General features: G+C 40.2%; 1 protein-coding gene across 2 annotated transcripts in view; it reads left to right on the top strand.

Moving 5' to 3' along the window:
• Window positions 1–21,969, top strand: part of LOC102237452 (rho GTPase-activating protein 6-like) — a 65,592-nt gene extending 43,623 nt beyond the window's left edge. For both annotated transcript variants that reach the window (XM_023346665.1, XM_005806425.2), the window contains exons 4-12: window positions 7,907–8,220; window positions 11,702–11,906; window positions 11,994–12,049; window positions 13,963–14,113; window positions 15,143–15,291; window positions 15,949–16,119; window positions 16,251–16,339; window positions 16,431–16,657; window positions 19,233–21,969. In XM_023346665.1, coding sequence (XP_023202433.1) covers window positions 7,907–8,220; window positions 11,702–11,906; window positions 11,994–12,049; window positions 13,963–14,113; window positions 15,143–15,291; window positions 15,949–16,119; window positions 16,251–16,339; window positions 16,431–16,657; window positions 19,233–19,561 — 1,691 coding nt within the window. In that variant the 3' untranslated portion in view covers window positions 19,562–21,969. The remainder of the gene's footprint in view (window positions 1–7,906; window positions 8,221–11,701; window positions 11,907–11,993; window positions 12,050–13,962; window positions 14,114–15,142; window positions 15,292–15,948; window positions 16,120–16,250; window positions 16,340–16,430; window positions 16,658–19,232) is intronic.
• Window positions 21,970–22,353: the final 384 nt, after the last annotated feature.

Consider the following 22,353-nt stretch of genomic DNA (forward strand, 5'->3'; position numbering starts at 1 on the left):
ACTCTGACATTAAAGCGGTAGAACACAATGCCATCCGCGGCCGTAGGCCTCTCTCCCAAGACGAGCCGTGAACGCATTTCCGCGAATCCGATGTTTACCACAGCGAACGTCATTGTGAAGCACAATGTCCCCTCTGTCCGTTCAATCAGCATCACCACCGCTGACTTCCAGTGGCTTTTACTAGCGCTAACCACTTTTGGTCCCTCTTGAAAAACAGTGTTTATAAAGCACGAGGAGGCTCAGACTGAGTCATGCTGGGTTCCCAGGGGGAGGCATGTGCGTCTTTGTTTCTGCTGGTTTAGTGTAACATAAACTGAATAATGAATGAAGGCAGTCACCCGCAGGGCGCTTTTACGTGGCGCTGTGTCACCGTTGTTAACGTAACGGCCCGTTTTCTGGAAATAACCACAACATTGTTTAGGCTGTGTCAAAGACTGAATTACTCAACGAGCAAATGTCACAATCGTAGTTCCTTGGTTAATAAGCTAACCAAGAAGCTTGGGTAATTAGCTTGGTTTGATGGTAAACCAGGCTTCTTGGTCAAACTGAGTCAAATTTGGATGGTTAATGAACTGAATTTAAACCTTCAAGTCCTAAACGGAGCGCCGGCGGTCCAGCCAAATTTGAAGTACCGCAGAGAGAGTCGGGTGAAAATGACCTGGGATGTGTGACTGATAGGGAGAGGTGCATTAAGCAAATAAGCCAGTCGAAGAAAAAATGTCTTGGTCTACTCTGCAGAAGGAATTTGTTGACTAAATTAGGACTAAATTTGCCAACTTAATTGTAGCAGCATGTGGTTTTATTTTGAATCATTTCACAGACATCATCACTTCTGCTGTAGCCTCCACATTAATCCCCAAGCCTTGTTGTATTACAGCCTATGAAGAATTTGTGCACAAACAAAGAATTTGGTTGATTTAATTGTATTCTTTTATTCAGAAAACCTGGTGTCTGTCTGGATTGACAGTTTTATTCAACCAGGAAAAATGGTGCTGCCACATAAGTGCAGTCAGAACCGGTGTAAAGACGAGTTGAGGTTTCTCTGTGATGGGTTTTTGAACTTGCTTTGCATTATGCAGCCACATTTACGAAAGCCAAAGAGTTCTTTGTGTGCCGTTTAAAACCAAGGACTCGCACTACAACAATGGACCAGGACGGATGTTTGTGGGTCATGTGTTTGTTATTACGCTACGGGTTTATCCCACATCCTTCCCACAGTTTTACACTATTTGCTTTTTATAATTTAAATTTTTCTGTTGAGCAGCCAAACGGAAAACAAAGACAGCTGCGTTGGTTGTGAACGTTAGACCTTTCTGCGGTTCTGTGTGCATCTGCTGCTGCTGCTTTAATCGCTCTGCGTCCGATCCGGCTCCCTGTCCTGGGGCATCAGCAGTTGCGAGCGCGTAAACAGAGGCGGCTCACACTCATCTGTCGAAATTAGCCTCATTGAGTTTTCTGTTCCCTCCCTCCCGCCCGCTCGTCTGGTTTATTTACCTCCATCAAGCCATGTGACTCGAACCTCTCAGAATGAGATGTTCTCTGGTTTCAGGTGATTATCGCTGCAAGATGCCATCCGACACACTCGACACACACATTCCTGGCTGTCTGTGCAGACCTCTAAATCCCGCCTGCAGCCTCTCACACACAGACGCTGGAGCGGCCATGTTGACCAGGCTAATCAAAACACAGAACATCGGGGCCTGGCGCTGCTTTCCTGCTGCCTCCAGGGGTCAGCAGGTTGCAGATTACAGTACATGTAACAGGATTACGCAGTGGCAGCCGTAATCTGTTTGGAGAGAGGCTGTGAAGGAATCAGATGTGAACCTTGTGTGGCGAGCTGGTGGGTACTGGAGTTACTGTAATGGGAGTGGACATTTTGTCGCTGTAGGCGAGATTTTGTCACTTTTGATTTTGAGGCTCTTTCTGTCTAATAGTTTTCTGCCGTAGTTCCGATTGTGCAAATTGGAATTACAAAAATAAATTTGCCTTATAGAAACATGCCAATTAAAAAAAAAACAAAAAACAAACTCACAGTTTTCGATAAAAAAAGTTTTTGCATTAGGATTATGTCATTTTTTGGCATATATCAAAATTTGTGTATTTCGAAAATTGTAAGAACTGCAATAGAAATACTTTTTTTGCGTGTCATGTGATCAACAACCGGATGTTGCTACTGGCGGAAAAGACGAAGAAAAAAACAGGAAGTGGTAGGATGATGATGATGATGATGCAGCATGTTTTTTACTTATTGTGAGAACCAATATGTTCACATGTGATTTTAATTGAGTTTCTCATTTAATATATGGTCTGCAATTGTGAAATTGTGTTTTTATATCAACATTGGGGGAATATCGACATAGGGTTTTGTACAGACTTACTCAATTGTAAGTCTGTACTTGATAGTTTGCATACAGGATGCAGGAACAGACCAGCTAGTAGAGAAGAAGAGGGGCAGCTAAACACCGTATCATTATTTTTAAATGTCGTATTTATTATTTTTTTATTAAGCAGCTAAGTTAGTACAGAAATGTTCACATTAAGAAATTATGTTACCTAAAAAGACAACTTTTTTTGTTGTCCTTTTTATGGCGCCCTACATTCCTGGCGCCCTTAGCATTTACCTTTACTGCCTAAGCTACAGGCCAGCCCTCGGTGTACTTAGAGGGCAACAAGTGTTAAACCAACAGTTATTTTTAAAGATTAATACCCCAGATGACCCATATTATTATCCGACTGCTGCTGTGGCTAAAGAAGAACAGAGGAGAATCCTGAGCAGCAGTGCAATAAATCTCCTGCAATCTGGAGATCCTACGTTACTGGAAGAGTCTGAGCTGATGACTGGAAACGCTCCAGAGGCAGAGGACTCAGATTTATGAACACAAACACAGCTGTCTTCCTGTCTGAGCTTTAGTGTTCATTTCACAATTAATCCCTGCTGCCCTGGCAGTCAAACAAAGTCAGGGTAAGGCTAATGTAGAAGGAGCTTGTCATCTTTTAAAAAATATTTTATTCTTTTTTTTATTATGTTTTGGTCCTGAAAACACTGCTGCAAACCAACTTTAAACAATAAAACTTCAAACTTTAAAAGATAGTCGTTCTTGACCAGTGCATGACTTTTATATTGAGAATTTTGATACATCATAAAATAAACTGTTCTATGGACATCAGAAGTAAAGCATTTTGTTGGAGTCTAAATTCAGAACAGTTATATTGTCATGTAATTGTAGAGAAGCGTAAACAGAAGAAAGATGTTTTGTTTTGTTTTTGTTCCATAAATAAGGAGCCCCGACTCAGGACATTGTTGAGCCAAATATTGCTACAGTTTCAGCTGCAAATCTTTTTGGGATTAGTTTCAGTCATAGTAGCTGAGGCTCATTAAATTGCTAACATCTGTTAACCTCAATATGATTGAGGTCTGGCCTTTGACTAGGCCAGCAGGTATATTTAAGGTCTTCATTCATTTTTTTAAAGGTTTTATTGGCTCTAGTGGCCTTTATTTGATAGTTAATTGACAGGAAAGAGGATAATGAGAGAAGGAGAAGACATGCGGCAAAGGTCACCAGGCCGGGAATCAAACCTGTGACTGCCGCATAGAGGACTAAGGGCTCCATATGTAGGGTTGTGCTTAACCCTCCGCCATCACAGCACACGTAATGTCAGTTTTCAACACTTCGTGGCATGTACTTTCCATTCTTTCTCCATTTTCCACACAACTTGTGGCTAAATGAAGAAGGGACTCTTTTTCTTTCTCCACCAGAAAGACCAGATTTGTGAACTGAAGGAATAGTGGTTGTGTGTATCTCAAAAGATTTGCACAAAAAAAAATAAGAGAGGCGCAGGTCAAGAACAATTTAGCACAACTTTCCCTTAAAAGCGTACATTTTCCAACCAACATCCTACTATAAAGTCTTTATCAACACAGCCTGCAGCTATTGGGCATCTAAACATCCACTCCATGTGTCTGTTGGCCGAATCAGTCAGTTGATCAATGTGCTGCTTCCTGAACAAGCAAACAGCTCGAGTGCAAACAGCTAAACACATCAACGTGATTATTTTTGCTAGTAATTACAGCTAAAAGAGAGACAGCACCATGGATGGTCAGTCCACCAATAAACATCAACACTGAGGAATAAGCGCAGGCTTAGTGAACAACAGTCTGAAGCCTGTTCCTGTTGGTGGGGATGCCGCACTTATTTAGGAGAGATATTGTTGGGGGAAAACAAGACGAAGGGTTCGTCTACGCTGCTGCTAGTGTTTATGGAAAGCAGTTCTTCCTTAAGTGGCAATCTGAAGAGTTACCGTTACTAAATACATGCTCTGACTCAGCTGATGATGTCGATAAGAAGCAAATGTGGTCATTAGTGGGGAGGAAATTCCTGAAGTGTGGAAAGCACATGTTCTACTTTCTTAAAAATCTCTAGAAAAGGTTTTATTGTCTACTACTTTGACCATTTTCTCCATTTGTGGCACAGAAACTTGCCTCAAAAGCTTGTAGAAAGTAACAAAAAAAATTCCCATGTTAAAACTAAGCACCATTTATTGTTTTAAGTTCTTAAAACTTATACAGAGAGTCATGCATATCACAGCAACGTAAAGGAAATCACCCAAGCGCTTGTCTGCGTACGTCATTATACATTATTTTACTTAAAGACTAAACCAGATCAGGACTAATGAACAAAAATGATCAGCAGAATGATTGTCTACCAGACTGTCAGAGATTGACCTCTTGTAATATTGGTGGTTATGCAAATCATAGAACAGAACCAGAAGACTATTTCTTATTAATTTGGATACTATTAAATATAATGAAGGAGTAGATTCATGCTATTATATTAAAGTTTTTGGTGGCGGGTGAAAAATCCTGTTCACCTTCCATTCCTGATTAGCTGCTAATCAGGAAACTGTGGCGTCAGTCTTCATTTAAGTCACCTTGCACCATTGCCTTATCACTGAATCGCATATATTTGTGTTGCAACAAAGGCATGAAGCATATCTGCGTCCTATGTTCCTGTGTACCATAAAGGCAAACCCAAACAAACCCTTGGGGAAGCACCCTGGGGTAGGGGGCTTTGGAAGGCAGATATTAGTAGAAGTGGAAAGTTGTGTTTGTTGGGGAGCAACAAACACTCCCCAACAAACTTTTCCCCTTTAGATTTCATCTCTGTTTGGTTGTTCGCTACACTTAAATCTTTTAGATAAATGTGTTTATATCATTGAACGATTGAGGAAATACAAAAAGCAGCCAGTTTCAGTCACTGGCAAAGAGTGTTTTGGACAAAGGTTTTGTAGACTAGACCTCTACAAAACTTTTATGTTTTTTTACTCGTTCAGAGACAAACTTCCTGGTGGCTTTCGGATCATTGTCCAACTGCCTAACCCAACTGCGCTCGACCTCAAGGCCAGGAAGGAGTTGGATGTTTTCCCTCCATAGCAAGTCAGAATCTTAAGAACATCATCCTCCTACCACCATGTCTGATGATGATCTTTGTTTGAGATGTTGTGTTGTCTTCACTCCAGATGTAACGGCGTAAATGTCACATGTCTTGGAGTCATTTTGCAGGCTAGTCGGCTCTCAGTGCGGTTTTCAAGAGTCTTTAAGCTCAAGAAGTAACTCTGTAACCTTTTCCCCTTAGACTTATCGTCAATTTCTAGGGATCAGGGTGTGATATGTTGCTCTTTGAGATCTTTGAACCTACTTCTTGTTTCTACATCGGAGCTTAAATGGAGTTTAAATGACGCCTGACAATAATTCGTTCTGTATATTGCTATTGGAATCAAACTTAAGTGGTGCAGACAACATAAATAATCACTGCTGAATCATGAATTTACGATGAGTCGATTTTAGATTCCACATTGGTCCAGGTTGGTCTGAATAGCTTTTCCTCTTCATGACTCAAAAATAATCATTTGAAAACTGCCTTTTGTATTTAATCGGGTAAAAAAGAAACTAACAAAACCTTTAATGGGGTAAATGCTGCTTTATTGTGGCCTCATGCTTTGTGAACAAGCTAGTCTAGCTGCAGTGACCATTAGCATATTCCACACTAACAAGCTAGTTGTTGCAGGCAGCTTGCCATCAGAACAAGGAGCTTATCTGTGGTGTGGCACCTGACCAGGGCACTTGTGGAGGAGGGGTGAGCTCAGTCACTTCAGCTTGAAAGTACACAGATTTAAGGGAAAACGGGGCCTGGACGACAGAAAGCTGAGTTATTGAGAGTTAAGAGTTCAAACTGGAAACTTTGAATTTGATTTGTAGTAAAAGGGGAAAGAAAAAAAAATTTACTTTGAATTTTACTGCGTTATGTATTGTGTTCCATTAAGAATTGGAAAACCTGCAGAAACTTCAGACAAAATAAGTATTAAATTGGCTTGATGTGAACACAATATGGCATTTTTTTTAATGCACATTTAATAAAAAATAATTTCGTCCAAGTTTTATTTTCATCATTCCTAAGTTTCTTTCGCCGTCTTCATCGATGAGCTTGGAACGCCTTCAGCCAAACTGCTGAGAGCAGAAGTCTGTGCAGTTATTTAAGGCTCAGTCAATCCCATATATTTAAGGATTTGCGTGGCCTCCTTCCAGTCCCTCTCTGCTGCGCGACCTGGTTGCCGGGTGTTGGCGCACGTGGGCGTCACTTGGTGGCCCATGTGTTTTTCATTCAGGCTATCATGTGCTGCTTCACGGTTCTCTGAGTGCGAGAGTGAATAGATGGAGCGAGGGTAATCTCCTCACCGTTTCCTACCTCATGCATTTTAATGGCACAGGTAGAAGTGATTCAGTTCCGTTAAGTGCTCGGCTTGCTTAGCGATTTTAGAGATCTAATCTTCTGAGAAGAACTCATTAAATGCACCAGAGAGTTAGTTGCAGTCAGAAAGTCAGATGTGATCAGAAATGAAGATGTTAACATTAAGAGGAACTGTGTTTACATTGACCGTAAAAGTGCGCAAATTGGAATTACACAAATTTGCTTAAAGAAAATGCGCTAATTTTGAAAGAGCAAACTTTTTTGATAAGAACAATTCTGACAGGCCAACCTGAAACTGATGTTCAGCCGTCATTTGCCGTTGACCTACTGATGTAAGGCATTTGGAGGGTTAAGTGTTTGTCGTCGCCATGTTGTTTTACGGACTTATCGTGTGAACAAGCTATTCGAGTGCGATTTTAATTGCATTTCGTGATTAATGGAAATGCTGCAATTGCGATATTGTGGGGATTTTTTGACATTAGCGGAATATAAAAAACGTTTTGCACTTGGAATAGAAACGCAGCTACCGTTTTTTTTTTCTTTCTCTTTAGAATACAGACAGATGACAAAAAATTCTCTGTGTATTATCCTGTTAAGATAATTCAGTATAATTTTTTTTGGTTTATGTTTTTATGCCTGGGTACTCTTTGGGTACTCCGACTTCCTCCCACACTGCAAAAACACCAAATCTTACCAAGTATTTTTGGTAAAGTTTCTAGTGCAAATATCTTAATACACTTGAAATGAGACAAACTAAGTTAAAAGCTATTTTTCAGCGAGATGCAGGAGCTTGTTTTAAGTAAATAATTCCTTAATATAGATTAAAAAGTCCTCGTTCTGCAGCCAGATAAGTTAAGTTAAATAATCAGCCAATGAAACAAGAAATCTTTTACCAATATTAAGGAATTATTAACAAGCCTCTATATCTTGTAAGTTAATTTTGTCTTATTTCAATGTTTACTAAGGTATTTGCACTAGAAACTGGACCTAAAGTACTTAGTAATATCTGGTGTTTTTGCAGAGCACAGTCCAAACACATAACAGTTGGGTTAATTCGTCTCTAAATGTCTCTTAGACATGACTATTGGTCACATATGTGTCCATGTTGCCCCTTTTCTTAGTCTGTGTCTCTTGGAATAACTCCCTACGATCTTCCCCAGAAAATGCCCCCAAAGCATTCGGCATCCCGCTCTCCCAGGCGATCGCCAACGACCAGGCGTACAAGCGGCGCCAGGACGCCCTGAAGGAGAGCAGGCGCGACTGTCTGGACCTGGAGGCCAGCATCCTGCGCTTCAGGGCCGAGAAGAGGCAGTTCTTCAACGGGAGCAAACCTCTGGGCAGCTCCTCGTCCATCACAGGAGGAGTCCCCGGGTCCCCCTCCTCCAACTCAGTGGCTCCGGCGCCGGTGTCCGACACGCAGAGCAAGGCGGCGTCGCCGACAATTATGGACAACGCCAGCCGAGGACAAAGAAGGGTGAGATGGGTTTCGCCTTCAGACTTCAGCAACAGAGACGTCGCACAGAAGGAGCGTACATTTAGTCCATGAAACCTGCGTATTTCTGCAGATTGTTTTTGCGATCTCGCAAGCTAATCAGTTTGCTCAATTACCTGATTTTATGAATAGTTCTTGGAAACACAAAAGAATTTTTTACACACTAACCTGAAAAACCCAGACACTAATCATACAATAAAAAAAATCAGCACTGTAATGGTAAGGTTTTCTACTGTTATTATCAGCAAGGAAATACCCACATTTTACAAAAAAAAGACATTTTTAAATAGTGTACAATGACCTGAATCTCACATGCTAATTCCAATTGCTAGTGCTGCTGGATCTTAACTAAAAACCACAGACTAATATGTAACGTATTTGAAAACTTGTGCATTTGACCATCAAATTCTTGTGTTTCCACTGCCGTCTGTTTGTTGGGCAAATTCTGTATGTTTCCGTGTGTGTGTGTGTGTGTGTGTGTGTGTGTGTGTGTGTGTACACACATGATTAAGGCTCACCAGTTATTTGTCTACATGCTGATCTGAAACCAGTTGTTTTCCTAAGCTCATAATGAGCATCATTACAGCCACAGAGGACGGCAATTGAGCATGAAGCAGCAATCAGGCGGAGCTTCTAGAAGCCTGTGAGGGAGGAAAACTCTGAACAGACTGGAAGCATTTAGAAAAACGCCACCATGTAGGACTTGTGGCAATTATCCATTTAAATTATTGCTTAATACACATTTTCTTGAGAAAAAAATTTAGAAAAAAAAGAAGCCTACTCACAATTTGTATTTAAGGATTAGCGTCAAAATGTGGTTAAAGTAAAAAAAAAAAAATTATTTTTTTTTCCTTCAAAGAATTTTGGAATTATTTAGTAAGACATTCCTCAGATTGTAACTTAGAGAAATAAATTTAAAAAATGTACGTAAAAGTCGTGCAGAAAGTTAATTTAAAACCACGTAGAGCTCATTGCATGTGAACAGCAGCAGAATTTTATCATTTTGTCTCATGCGTCTCTTCCAAAGATCTCTCTACCATACAGCTTTTTTAGTGAGACTATCCATCACTAATACTGAAGAAATACAGTACAGACCAAAAGTTTGGACACACCTTTTAATTCAATGAGTTTCCTTTATTTTCATGACTATTGACATTGTAGATTCACACTGAAGGCATCAAAACTATGAATAACATGTGGAAATATGCACTAAACAAAAAAAGTGTAAAACAACAGAAAATAGCCCTTATATTCTAGTTTCTTCAAAGTAGCAACCTTTTGCTGTGATTACTGCTTTGCACACACTCTGCATTTTCTTGATGAGCTTCAAGAGGTCGTCACCTGAAATGGTTTTCACTTCATAGGTCAACCTGCCCTGTCAGGTTAATAAGTGGGATTTCTTGCCTTATAAATAGTCATGAAAATAAAGAAAACCCATTGAATTAGAAAGGTGTGTCCAAACTTTTGGTCTGTACTGTATGTCTAATATATCTAAAGAAAAGAACCAATAAAACGTAACACCACAATCTTTAAAGCAAAGCCAATTAGAGTTTTAAGTGTCTAGTTTTCTCACTTCCTGTGGAACCTAGCTGCGCCGCCTTGCCAACACATGCTTCTATGGAAACACAAACAACAGCTGGAGATTCAGTTTGGTCATTTCATGCTCGCCCTTCTTCCTCCCAGCGCTACGATGAACAGCACGGGCGCAAACCAAGATAGAAACTCTTTATTGCTGCTAGATTATTAAGATTATTAAGCAAATTCCATTAAAACTCTTGACATATTGTGACTGAAGTATAAGGAATAAGAAAAAGTGTAGTATTTTATGACCCGGTTGTAATTGGTTTAAAATTCAAAAGTCAAAAACTCTTTTTGTCGGCCGTGGTTAAGGAAAACTTCTGCAAGTTTAGAAACTTTGACTTTTATGAAAACCGTTTCCATATTAAGTTTAGAACCTGCGACAAACATCACTCCTCAGACTGTTTTGTATTTGCTGTGCATGAAGACATTTCCAATAATTTATGATAATAATAGAAACACAGAGGATAAGTTAAATATAGTTAACAAATATAGAAAAATGCAGAAGCAATTTTTGCACAAAATATGTACGTTTTTAATTCTAATATAGTCACTGCTTATCTGAAGTACACAAACCTCATAGTTTTTCACATCGTCCACCACCGTTTTGGCCATGTGTGCGTTTAACACACTTCAGATGGAGGAAATGTCTTCGGTTTTACGAGCCACAGTGTTCTGCTTGTTGTTGCCACTGAGGAAATTCCTCTGGACTCTTGATGTTCCTCCAGGAGATTTGAGGCGCAAATTATTTCAACTCCACTTTGAGTTTTGTCACATTGTTTTCTGAGCCCACCAATGTGTCCAGTCACAAATATTAAACATATCCATCTAAATCTGATGTGTACGCATTCTAGTGCTATATAGTTTACGTATCTCTACATTTATAGATAAAAGCGAGTTAGAATATTCCTTGGGTTAGATTAACTTAAATGCGAGAGTAGATGCGTCCCAGGCTGTCCCAGAAGTTTTAAGATTTTTCTTGCTATTGTATGCGTGCAGAATTTTGATCTGTAGCCAAAATTACTGAGCATAAAGGATATAATTCTTCTTGACACGCAGGTCAAGATGAATTAAAATGAAAGACATGCCTCGGTTTTAAAATAAAACTGGAAATTTTTTGACATTTTACCGTCTAAGCAGACACAGTGAAGAGATGTCGTTTTGATTCGAGCAGCAGCTGTGTGACCTTCACTCTGCAAACACACAAAAATCTCACCAAGTATTTTTGGTCTAGTTTCTAGTGCAACTATCTTAAAATGAGACAAAACTAACTTAGTTACTTTTCAACAAGAAATAGGAGCTAGTTTTAAGTCAATAATTTCCTAATATTGATATACAAAAGTATTTGAGAATATTACACTTACAATTTAATAAGAATTTTTTTCCATGTTCTAAGTGAAAGAGTGTACCAGCGGAGCTAGAAGTACTAGTAAAGTAAGATAAATGGGCCAGTTACTTCTATGGAATATTATATAATAATAATAATGTTGTCACCTAATGTGTCATTTTTTGAAAAATATAGAAAACATAAAGAAAAGAAAAATCATTCATTTTTTTCATTGCCAAAAGATTATTTAGAGAAGAAAAAAGATCACTTTTGGCAAAAAAAAAGAAGAAAAAAGACAATTATTTTAGAAAGGTGATGATATGATACAATTTTAGAAATCCAGTGTAATTATATATACAATGTGATACGATATAAGATACAACCTGGCACAGTACATTGTAACACAATACAATACAACACAATGTGTAAAGTAAAACGGTACCATGTGATCTGTTTTATGTCAACACTGGGTTACTGTATATTTAATGCGACGTGAAACAGAAAAGAGTTTAATATTGTGAACCTGATGACCTCCGACCTTGTGTTTCTGCTCCACAGGGTGGGCTGTCGGTGGACTGCCTCTCTGACCTTGTAGAGAGTCAGTCTCGCCTGCTGGAGGCCCTGCAGCTGTCCCACCCGGCCGAATTGGAGGTGAAGAAATCGCCGTCCGAAGGGAGGACCCAGTCCAAGCTGAGCCTCAACCCCATCTACAGGCAGGTGCCTCGGGTGGTGGAGAGGTGCTGCAGCCACATCGAGACCTATGGTGAGACTGGAGGGTCTTCCTGGGTGTCTACCGTTCCCTTTGATAACAAAACTCCCAGCAGTAAATGCTCACAAACCTCGTCCTCAGGGCTCCAGACTGTCGGCATCTTCCGAGTCGGGAGCTCTAAGAAGAGAGTTAGACAGGTGAGGACTTGTGCTTTTTATCTTTAAACGAGTAAAGTTGAATACAATATCTCAAATAAATAAAATGGATTGTATATATTAAGTTATATAAACTGTAATATCACACAAAAGGCACAATAACAATATATGATAGGCTAATAAATGCTAAAGAGCATTTATTAGCATAGTTTCATTAAAAAAATTTTTATGAACTGGTCATAATTTATGCATACATAATAATAAAAATATTTATTAATCATACTTTTCCTAAACATACTATATATATATGTATATATATATGCTTGAGAGCATTTAGTAGAATGTATTACCGTATATTAACTATAATAACTATGCTAATAAAAGCTGTTAGCATTATTAGCATAGCTAATAAATGCATTTATTAATGCTAGTAAATGCATGATAAATGATATTAGCATTTGTTAGCATAGTTTCATACAAAAAAATCTGATGAACTGGTCTTAGTAATAATTTAAGCATACATAATTAATCAAATATTTATTAATCATACTTTGTCTTTGTATACGAAATATGTAAATACAGCATAGATGCATGAGAGCATTTATTAGTATATATTAGCTGAACTGACAGACAATACCCATTAATGAACATTTACATGTAAACGTATGAGATTATAACGAAGCGGCTAATTTCCATTTTTAGTCCTATTACAGCACAATCCTAAACACAGGGATAAAACCCACAAAGTGACACTATGGAATAAAAAAACACATAAAATCTATACGTATTTACATAATATTTAACTGACAGTATTCGTTTTTAAATTATAAAAATATTCAAAATGTTTCAGTTTGTTTTTAAGTGACGCCAGGTGTCAAAAAACGTGAGTCGTAGTTTCCGAGCTTCATGGCTTTTTATTGGAACGGCGTTGTGCACATTTGACATTGTAAAATATTTGTGGCATCGCAGCATCACATTCCTGTCCATCTTTTTATTTTTTTTTTACAGAGAACATTGGACTGAAATAAATTAGTGGCAACAGCGATTAAGTCAGCAGTCGGTGATAAGATCTGCTCACTCAAAGCACAAAGAATTGACTTGCAAATCAAATCAAGTGGAAAAGCGAAGATGCTCAGCAGAGGGTAAATTATGTGGGTGTCTAGGACAATCTTAGCTTTTATTGCTGCCTGGAAGGAAAAGCTAAAGGAAAAGGCAAGCTAACAAAACTAGATGTAAATGGGACATAAATTATGCAGAAACTGTGCTCCGTAGCTTTAACACGCGACCAACAGGTTGGCTAAACTAGCTCTCTTGATTTCTCAAACATTAATTCTACTGAGGATTTGTATTATAACACCACCTGTTACCATGGAGATCTTGATTAAGTTAGTATAATGAATGGATAAATTTATGGATGGATGTTTACTTATAACTTGGACACTTTACATCAGTCATCACATCTTTTCAACTAATGAAATATTGCGATAATTTAGCTTTCTGGCTAATATTTGTGTAGTTTATCTTCACCTTTCAGCTACGTCCAGAGCTTTTTTTTGTTGTCTTGCAGCTGATTCTGTGGTCTGCTAAAGCCTGAAATGAGGTCAAGGCCACCAAACTAAAGCCTGACCCATAAATACATTTTTATTTTAAGAGCTGTGACCCCAATTTGACTGCTTCTTTCACTCTTTTGGCCATAAAACACAGAAGCGCCGCTGCCTGCAGCGACATGTCGTCCCCTGGTTCACTCTGCGCCGTTTCCGGCTACTCACTGCTGGATGCTACAAAAATAAATATAATCTCCAAACTGATGAAGTGATATATCCTGTTATTTAGAAATCACCTCCACAGGGGGGGAGAGTGGCCCCTGTGTAACCCCAACATGTCACGAGCCTGTTGGTCATGTGAATGAGCTCGAGTTCCTTTGCGATATTAGCGATCTGCTTTGCTCCCCGTAGCTGCGTGAAGACTTCGACATGGGGGTGGACGTCCAGCTGGACGAGGAGCACAGCGTGCACGACGTGGCGGCGCTGCTCAAGGAGTTCCTGCGCGACATGCCGGACCCTCTGCTGCCCCAGGAGCTCTACCCCGCCTTCCTGCACGCTAACCGTATGTGAACGCAAGACGCCTGCTGTCATCCTGAACAAATACTGTACCTCACAGTCAGTGAAGGGACACTTTCAGGTTTTTTGTTGTAAAGATTTTTTTTATTTTATTTTGCTATTAAAGCTGCAGATGTAACTTTTATTTTTTTAAATATGTTTTTTTGACATATTTGTTAAAACTGTCACTGTATGTCGTGACGGTGTGGTAGCTCCCTGTGGTCGCATACCCATCTGATGAAATGCACCGTTTACTCAGGAACCACCAACCAGAGTCAGGGGGAGGGTCTTAGCGCTGTCAATCATGCTTGTGCCACTCAGTGTCCTAATGGTGGAGAAACGACTTGCCGTTACAGGAAAACCATTTATCCACCGTCATCGGTGGCTATGCTAACTAGCTTTAGCATTCACGGACGCTTCTGGTGAGGGTGCACTAGCTGTAGCCTAGCAGAGAGTAAGGGGTAGAATGTGAGCAGCACCTACACAAGCATGATTGAAAGCGCGAAGACCCTCCTCCTGACTCTGATTGGTTGTTTATTGAGCTGCGTATTTCTGCAAATAGCAGTAGAACCACAAGATTTTTTTTGTTATAAAAATGACTGCAGCTTTAACAACTGTATAATCTGTGCATATAGCTCCCATATTTATATTTATACACAATATCTATATCTCTTTGCTATAACCCCTTATAGTCCATACATACATAGTCTTGTACATCTGTAAATAAATATTTATATCTCGTAGAGCACTTCTGGATAGATGCAAACTACATCTCGTTGCTTGTACTTGTGACAGTGCAATGACAATAAAGTTGAATTCTATTCTATTCTAACAATCAGAAGCTACTTAGTGTGTGACTGTCGTATAAAATCCCAGTAAAATGGATGGACAGATGTTTGTGGTCACAGTATCATAAACTGTAAAAAGAGTCAAGGGATATAAATGTTTCTGTAAGTTGCTGCACTGAGTTTTTAAAGAGCAGAGGTTGCAGCATCGTTGTGGCTCCGCTGGTAACCCTGGTTTATGCTTCACGCAGTGCTGAGAGGAGCCGACCAGCTGCAGTTCCTCCAGCACCTCCTCTACCTGCTCCCTCCCTGCAACTGCGACACGCTGCTGCGCCTCCTGTCCATGCTGCAGACCGTGCAGAGCTACGCCCAGGACACCGTAGGGACCAATGACGAGGAGGTAGGCAAAGAAAGGATCTTGATTCAAATTAGCGAGGCTCGTCGGATCATATGTCATGACATCCTGTGTCGAAAATCGAAATAAAAATCGAGCATCACGTCTTTCTTTGCCAATTCAGAAGAAAGTTGGGAAACGCATCGAGTGGCAAAAATGTTTACTTGTCTTATCTGTTGGCCTACGAAGCTTTAGCTCTTGCGGAAAAAGTGGCAAAAGGACATTTTACATGTGGAAAATTGTGGAAAACTTCCGCTAATGCTGAAATCCCCCCTCCCCCCCCCCCACACACACACACACAATTTTGTAATTGCTGTGTTTCCATTAAATAAGAAGTTAAAATCACATATGCTTATGTTTTTTCACGTGGTAAAATTAGAAATCCTGTCATGCCTTCCCCCTCCTTCTACTTCCTGTCATTTTCATCAGGTTGTTGATCACGTGACTCATGCGAAAAAGTGTTTCAATTGCTGTTTTGGAAAATACACTAATTTCGATAAAGCCGATGAACAACCTCTTTGAAAAATTTGAGGTTTTTTTTTTTAAGTTGATGTTCCCTTTAAGCAAACGTATTTTCATAATTCCAATTTGTGCCACTATATGGTCATTGGAAACGCAGCCGCTGTTTCCTTCCCCACCTTTACCGCCATCACTCCCCCGCAGATTCCCGGTAACAAGATGACGGCGGCTAACCTGGCCGTGATCTTTGGGCCGAACCTGCTCCAGAGGGAGGGAGGCGGAGACACGAGTCCTCAGGCGATGGGCATCGAGGACAGCACGGCGATCATCAGCATCACTCTGGTGCTCATACAGAACTACAGGAGGCTCTTCACGGTACGAGAAGAATCACACCCATCATCAGAGACGTTGGAGAGACAGAGATTTTACCACCAATGTGTTCGGTTGACTCTTCTCTTCCAAAGCTTTAGATTAAATTGGATTGGATGGTCTGTGTGTTCCTGCAGGTGTCTGCAGAGCTTCAGCAGGAAGTCTTGATGAGTCTGATCCAGACCGACCCGGATGTCATCGATTATCTCCTGCGGAGGAAGCTCAGGTGGGTTCTCCTCCGATCTACTGTCAGGTCAGACGCAAATAGTTTCTGACTCTTGCTAATCATCGATCTGAGCTTGTCTTCTTGCTCACAGTGGCAGCCACCTGACGGTAGAGGGCAGCAGCGAGTCCGGGGGTCGCCGGGACACAGGGGCCTCTTTGGACTCAGTGGGGGCCTCAAGCGGAAGTTTGTCCCCTCTTGAGCCGCCGTCGCCGCTTTTCCCTCCGGATGGGAGCGGCGGCGACGGCAGCCTGACCAGCGAGGTCTTCCTCAACGTCCTCAAACTGAACCAGACCAGAAACTGGCCAGAAGGGAGATTCGGTACTGGTTTCATTTACTATCTGAATATTTCGAAACAAATTTTTACACACTTTATATTGATGTTGTCCATTTATGCAAAATCTCAAGGGGAACAATTCTTGCGTGGGCTGCGAGAAGTCCAAGTTTAGGTCACGGACGAGCCCCCAAATATTTTGGAGTTCAGAAGTTTAAAGGATAAATATGAAGATTAGGAAACGTGGCAAGGACAGAATTCACGTTTGGTGACAATAACAGATAAAATAAAAAACATAGCTAGAAAAAAAGCTACAGACTAGCCAAGCAGCTAAATTTTCTATGTGTTCAATACTTGTTTTACCCGCTGGTTTGTTTCAGGCGCATTCACAGCAAAATGCTGTTTTCAGGTAATGACATGAAAAATGTTTTAGACATAAATCTGTTGGGGGAAAAAAAAAAGAAGCTGTTTCTACATTTAAGTTTACATAAACTATTTGGGGAATCTGATGAAATAATGTTTAATGCCGAGGCGCAAGATGTGAACATGCAACTACAACCCAGCATGCAACCTGAGCCCTGTTGTCGGATGATCGGTAGGTCGACCTGACCTGACGCAGCACATCCAGCTGCAGCACAAACCCAGAAAACATGTCAGGCTTGTGATCTTCTGAGACAGCCGCCGTACACTCCGTGTCCCTGTTAGTTTCCTCCATTGTTGGGGGTCAAAGTGACTCTGCTAGTAACTGTAAAAATAACAAAAAAAGGTTTCAAGGATCTGATGTCCTGTCTTGTTAAATAAAATCATATTTGAGTGTGAACAAAAAGTGTGTTCAAAACTACAAGGCTGTCGTTTTAAATCCAGCAGAAAATGAAGTAATTTCAAGATAATCTAGTGTTATATTTCAACCATTTGAGTGATTTCTACTAAACTCCAGAGTGCATCGTGGAACATGCTGCTTGTTAATAATAATGGTGCGTTTAACAAACAGGCCAAAATCAGTAGTCAGAGCCAGTCAAAGAAAAGATGGATGATTTTGATCAACAGCTGACTGGTTACTTAATAGTTTTAATTCTGGAAATCTGTACGCTTTCACATTTCTGTTTATTGGTAGATTTTTAAAACAGTTCACAGGAGATTTGCTGACTATTGACAAACCAGTTAGATGGATGTTAAAATGAGTTTTTTTTAGATGTGCATTTTGCTTTGGACTTGGACAGAAAAAAAAAAAAAAGCCAGTAGCGTCTCTAAACTGGTGGAAGATTTCAGGAGTTAATCCTGTGGCTGTTCTGCATCTCATTAAACCTTCTCTGTCGTATCACTGTGATGAGATAAATGAGGCAACAGCGCCATCTGGCTTCACTCGGTGGCAAGTCAGAGAGGTGGTTGTTTTTCTATGTACGCAGCATCTTGTTTTCACATGTTGTGGTTACAGCCACAAACTCGAGCGTTTTATTGAGATATTATGTTAAATAAAAACTCCTCTTTTGGCAGAGACTAAGCCATTTATTGTCATTTGCTTTACGGAAAAGAAGCAAGATAGAAGTTTAAAAAATGAAAACAGTAGAAATCCTATTTCAGTTCCACATGGAGCCGGATATCTGGGAAAACGAATCCATTTTTAGCCGATTTGGATTTTCATCCACATAAACACCGGGTGCAATACAACTGAAAACAATTATTTACAAAAAACTACGAACCAAGCGGAGATTTGAGTAAACTCTGCGTTAGTGTTTGTGTGTGTAGATGGGAAAACGGAGATTTAGGGCGTTACAGTCCGCGACGAATAACGCGCCAGTATTTCCGCTGTGTCTTCGTAACTTTCTGTTCCATTTAAAAGCGGTTCAAAATGTCCCACTAACAAAACGCCATGTTTAATTCCTAAGAAGCCGTCGCGGTTGTTTTGAGGAGATCTGATTGGCTGACACGAGTTTTGAAGCGATCTGATTGGCTGACACAGGTTGTAGCGTTGCGCTGCACTGCCCCCTGTGGGTTTGGCATGTTTAAAACAACAATCAGTGGCGGGTTTGTGCAGGTTAGCGGTCATAATTTGAAGCTGACGAGTTAAAAGATTTAAGCATTTCTATTAAGTATCATCAGTAAAACTTATACCAAAGTATGACTTCACAAAACGCTCAACATTATTCAATTACATTTTTTGTTACTTTTGTGTTGGAGTTCTTGTAAATGTACTAATTCATTCTAATATTACAACGGTATCCTGATAATATGACTTTATCGTCAAAATAAAAAAAAACACAACTTTATCTGGTTTTATTATTCTGTCATGGAGTTGAATTCAAAGTCCACGTAATTGGAAGCTGTAAAATACGCACGTCAAACAAGATGGCGGCCTTCGGCGTGCTGACATCCCCCTGGCCTGTGGAAACTCCAGGAATTCATCCGCATTTTCTAAAAATTCAATTACCAAAAGTTCAATTAATCAATAAAATTGATTTGCTCTAATCCAGCTTTATAATTATCAATAACGCGACCCGAATGTTTTTGTAAATTGACGAAAGGTGAAAAGGTCAGAGCGTTTGCGGGACACTTTTAAAGAAAGGAGGGCGGCACCTGCAGTAACAGCATAACTGACAGCATCCCTGCGTTTTGATTGTGCAGGTGAGGCCCGCTCCGCCAAGTCCATCCGCCACATGCGACAGTTCCACTCCCACCACAACCTGCTCAGCCTGTCCCAGCCGTCCACCTTGTCCAGGATGCACAGCCAGGACGGCGACCCCCAGGACCGGCGGGGTGGCGCGCTGGGCGCCGCCATGAGCTTCACTCTAGGCGGCGTCGGCGGCAGAGGAAGCTGCTCTAGCCTGAGCGGCTCCACCGAGAGCAGCATCTGGGTGAGGCAGATGCAGCAGGATGAGGGCAAATCGTCATCGGCCGCCAACTTCTGGGACTTTTTTACTGGAAAAAGCTCGGGCTCTGAGACGGTGGTATGACTAAAGGGAGGGGGAGGAGCTTAAAGGGACAACTGGACAAGCTTTGGCGTTGATGCTGTCTGAATCCCCCAAACAAACGGTCAGTTAAAGATCTTAAAGACAACAACAACCAGGAACGAGACTCACGCACGCTCCACTTCTTAGGTTGAACAATTCCAAGTAGCCAAAGTTGCACAACTTTTGGCGTCTATACAATACACAAAAAATGAGGAATGACAGCAATTAAGCATCTCTCTCAAAACATTAAAGTGGTGTAAGACATTGATGAGGACATCTGTGATTAGCTCAGTCAGTCATGAACAAATGGGGGCCAAAATCTGTGTTATTAGAAATGGATGGATTTATGTACATATGTTGTAATCTGGACTTTACACACATCTCTGCTCTACATACCAGCCGCTGTTTGGCCTCTACTAACACGTCGCAAACAGCTGAAACCAGATATTTAACAAGTTATAAAAAAAATACACACCGTCTTCTTCCCTTCGTTCTTGTTAAATCTGAATATTTGTTCCTGGTTTAGGTCATTGAGGATTAATAAAATGATTTCTATTTACTGAATGTCTAAATAATGAAGACAAAACTATAATTATCTTCAAATTCAGAAGTTTACATTCACTGGGTTTATTCTGATGTCAAAGCTTTGTAAGTTTCTGAAAGGTTAGTTCAGACTAGCTGTGCTTCCATTGACCATAAAGTTGCGCAAATTGGAAGTGGAGATAAATTTGCTTGATGGAAACACGTCAATTAAAAAAAAAAAGAAACTGATGGTTTTTGATGGGACGTTTTGGCTCTAGGATGAGGTGGTTTTCCGGCTGTATCAAAATTAATGCATTTCACCAAGCTGCAGTGGAAACGCTTTATTTCGCATCACATGAGGCAGGAAAAGTTTTTTTTTTTTAAAAAGAGAACAGGAAGTGGTGGGAGGTTGATGGCATGAACATGTCAAAATTAAAATTCACGTGATTTTAATCGCATTTCATAATGGAAACGCCGCAATTATTAAATTGTGTTTTTCCGACATTAGCCCGAACATCGATAAAGCTTTACGCACATTCGTAATGGAAATGAAGCTGCTGTGGACGCATTTTAAAATATTACATGATGCTTCCTTGTGTGACAATTTAGGAAAATTAGTGTGACTCTGTAATGAAGCATCAGCTTTACCTTTCTGCACATCTGAAAGCGAGCCAGGTTGCCGTCCATTTCCTGTCGCGTTGCAGCTCCAAAGACGTCAAATACATGCTGCACATGTATGTGGCAGAATTTAGGTACATGCTACTCAAACGTCATAGCCATCATGAAATACCATTACGCTAATTCATGCTACGCAACGCTATTGCTTTGTCTGCGCCGATGAAGAATCCCTCACCTCAGCATGCTGAATCTTGGAGTGACTCCAGCTGATGGCAGCCTGACCTACTTTCTGATTGAAAGATCAAGTGATTATTTAAAATTAAGAATGGAGTTAAGAATGTGCTTCATTATATATACAAAGGATTATGAGAATGTCTTGGCTTTGTAAGCTCCTGCCAGGTTAAGTTACAGGATTTGATTGAAAGCTTTATATGCAATTAACTTCTTGCTAATTCCTTTTTTAAAATTCTTTTAAGGCCAACATACATCGCATAAGAAACTGTGGTGGGAGGTGAACTTATCATCCCTGTTTTAAGTTGTTTTGAACTTTGTAATCGTTGCTCTGACTGATACTGGCCAGTATTAGCAAGCGGGGCGTTTTCCTGTAGCCATTTGCTGACTTTTCTGTACACATTTTCTCGCTTAAACAAATTTAACCTGCGGAAGCAGAGCGTCACGATCGCGCATTAAAATTTGTCACACATTCTGATTAACTTCTAAAAGTTGGAGTTTGGATTGCAAAAAATCTTTATACTTACTTGAAATGAATAATTGTTGCACCGAGGGATTTCTCCAACCTCATTGAACGAAAGGAAAAGTTGAATTTTTAAAACGTCATCAATGTGACTGCAATAAGTGTGGCAAACAAGAGGCTTTAAAACATTTGAACCCGAACGGTATAGTATGCATTAATTCAAATGTGAGAAGCGATTCTCAACAGTGCTCGAGATTTTCTTTGCATCTTCATGTCCTTTTTGCAACATGTCATATTCGTACAGCTAGAGGGCAGCATTTCCCGTTTTGACCAGTCTGTGGATAAATGACATCATCATCAGGTTAGCCAAATACAGCGTGCATCATGTGCAACTATCAGCTCAGCAGATGTTCGGTTCCTGTTTTCCTGACCCACATACAGAACCTGTCCTTCACCTAAGCAGGTGATCCTCATATATATATATTTTTTTTATCCATTGTAGAGGAAATTGTCTATTTTTCTTTTTGTCTGTTTTTCTATACCATTGTATAACCTATTAAAGTATTGCTGAATGCTGCCTCTACCGTGCTTTTTTTGATGCAAACACAAAGAAGAGGGATTCACTTACCAAGTCCTCGTCTTTAAGACTTTCCTGGAGTTCAAGTCGAGCTTTTGGCTTGGGAAAAAAACGTGCGAGAGACATGGTGCGAGTTACAAAGATAAAGTAAAACTCTTCAGAAAATCACATGTCACTTAACAGGAAGGAAGAGCGCTTTACAGATCCGCTTTAGAGCACAGTGGACGATGATTCTCAATGAGGCAAAAACAAAAAGAAAGGAATTAATAAGTACACAAAGTTTCCCCCAGAAAACCTGGGTGTTTGGATGCTAGGGCCGACGTACGAAAGAAATACGGAAATATCACTTGATAATTGTGTGTTATTGAAAGATCAGAAGATGAA

Source organism: Xiphophorus maculatus, chromosome 14 (genome assembly GCF_002775205.1).
Source record: "Xiphophorus maculatus strain JP 163 A chromosome 14, X_maculatus-5.0-male, whole genome shotgun sequence".
Classification (NCBI taxonomy): domain Eukaryota; kingdom Metazoa; phylum Chordata; class Actinopteri; order Cyprinodontiformes; family Poeciliidae; genus Xiphophorus; species Xiphophorus maculatus.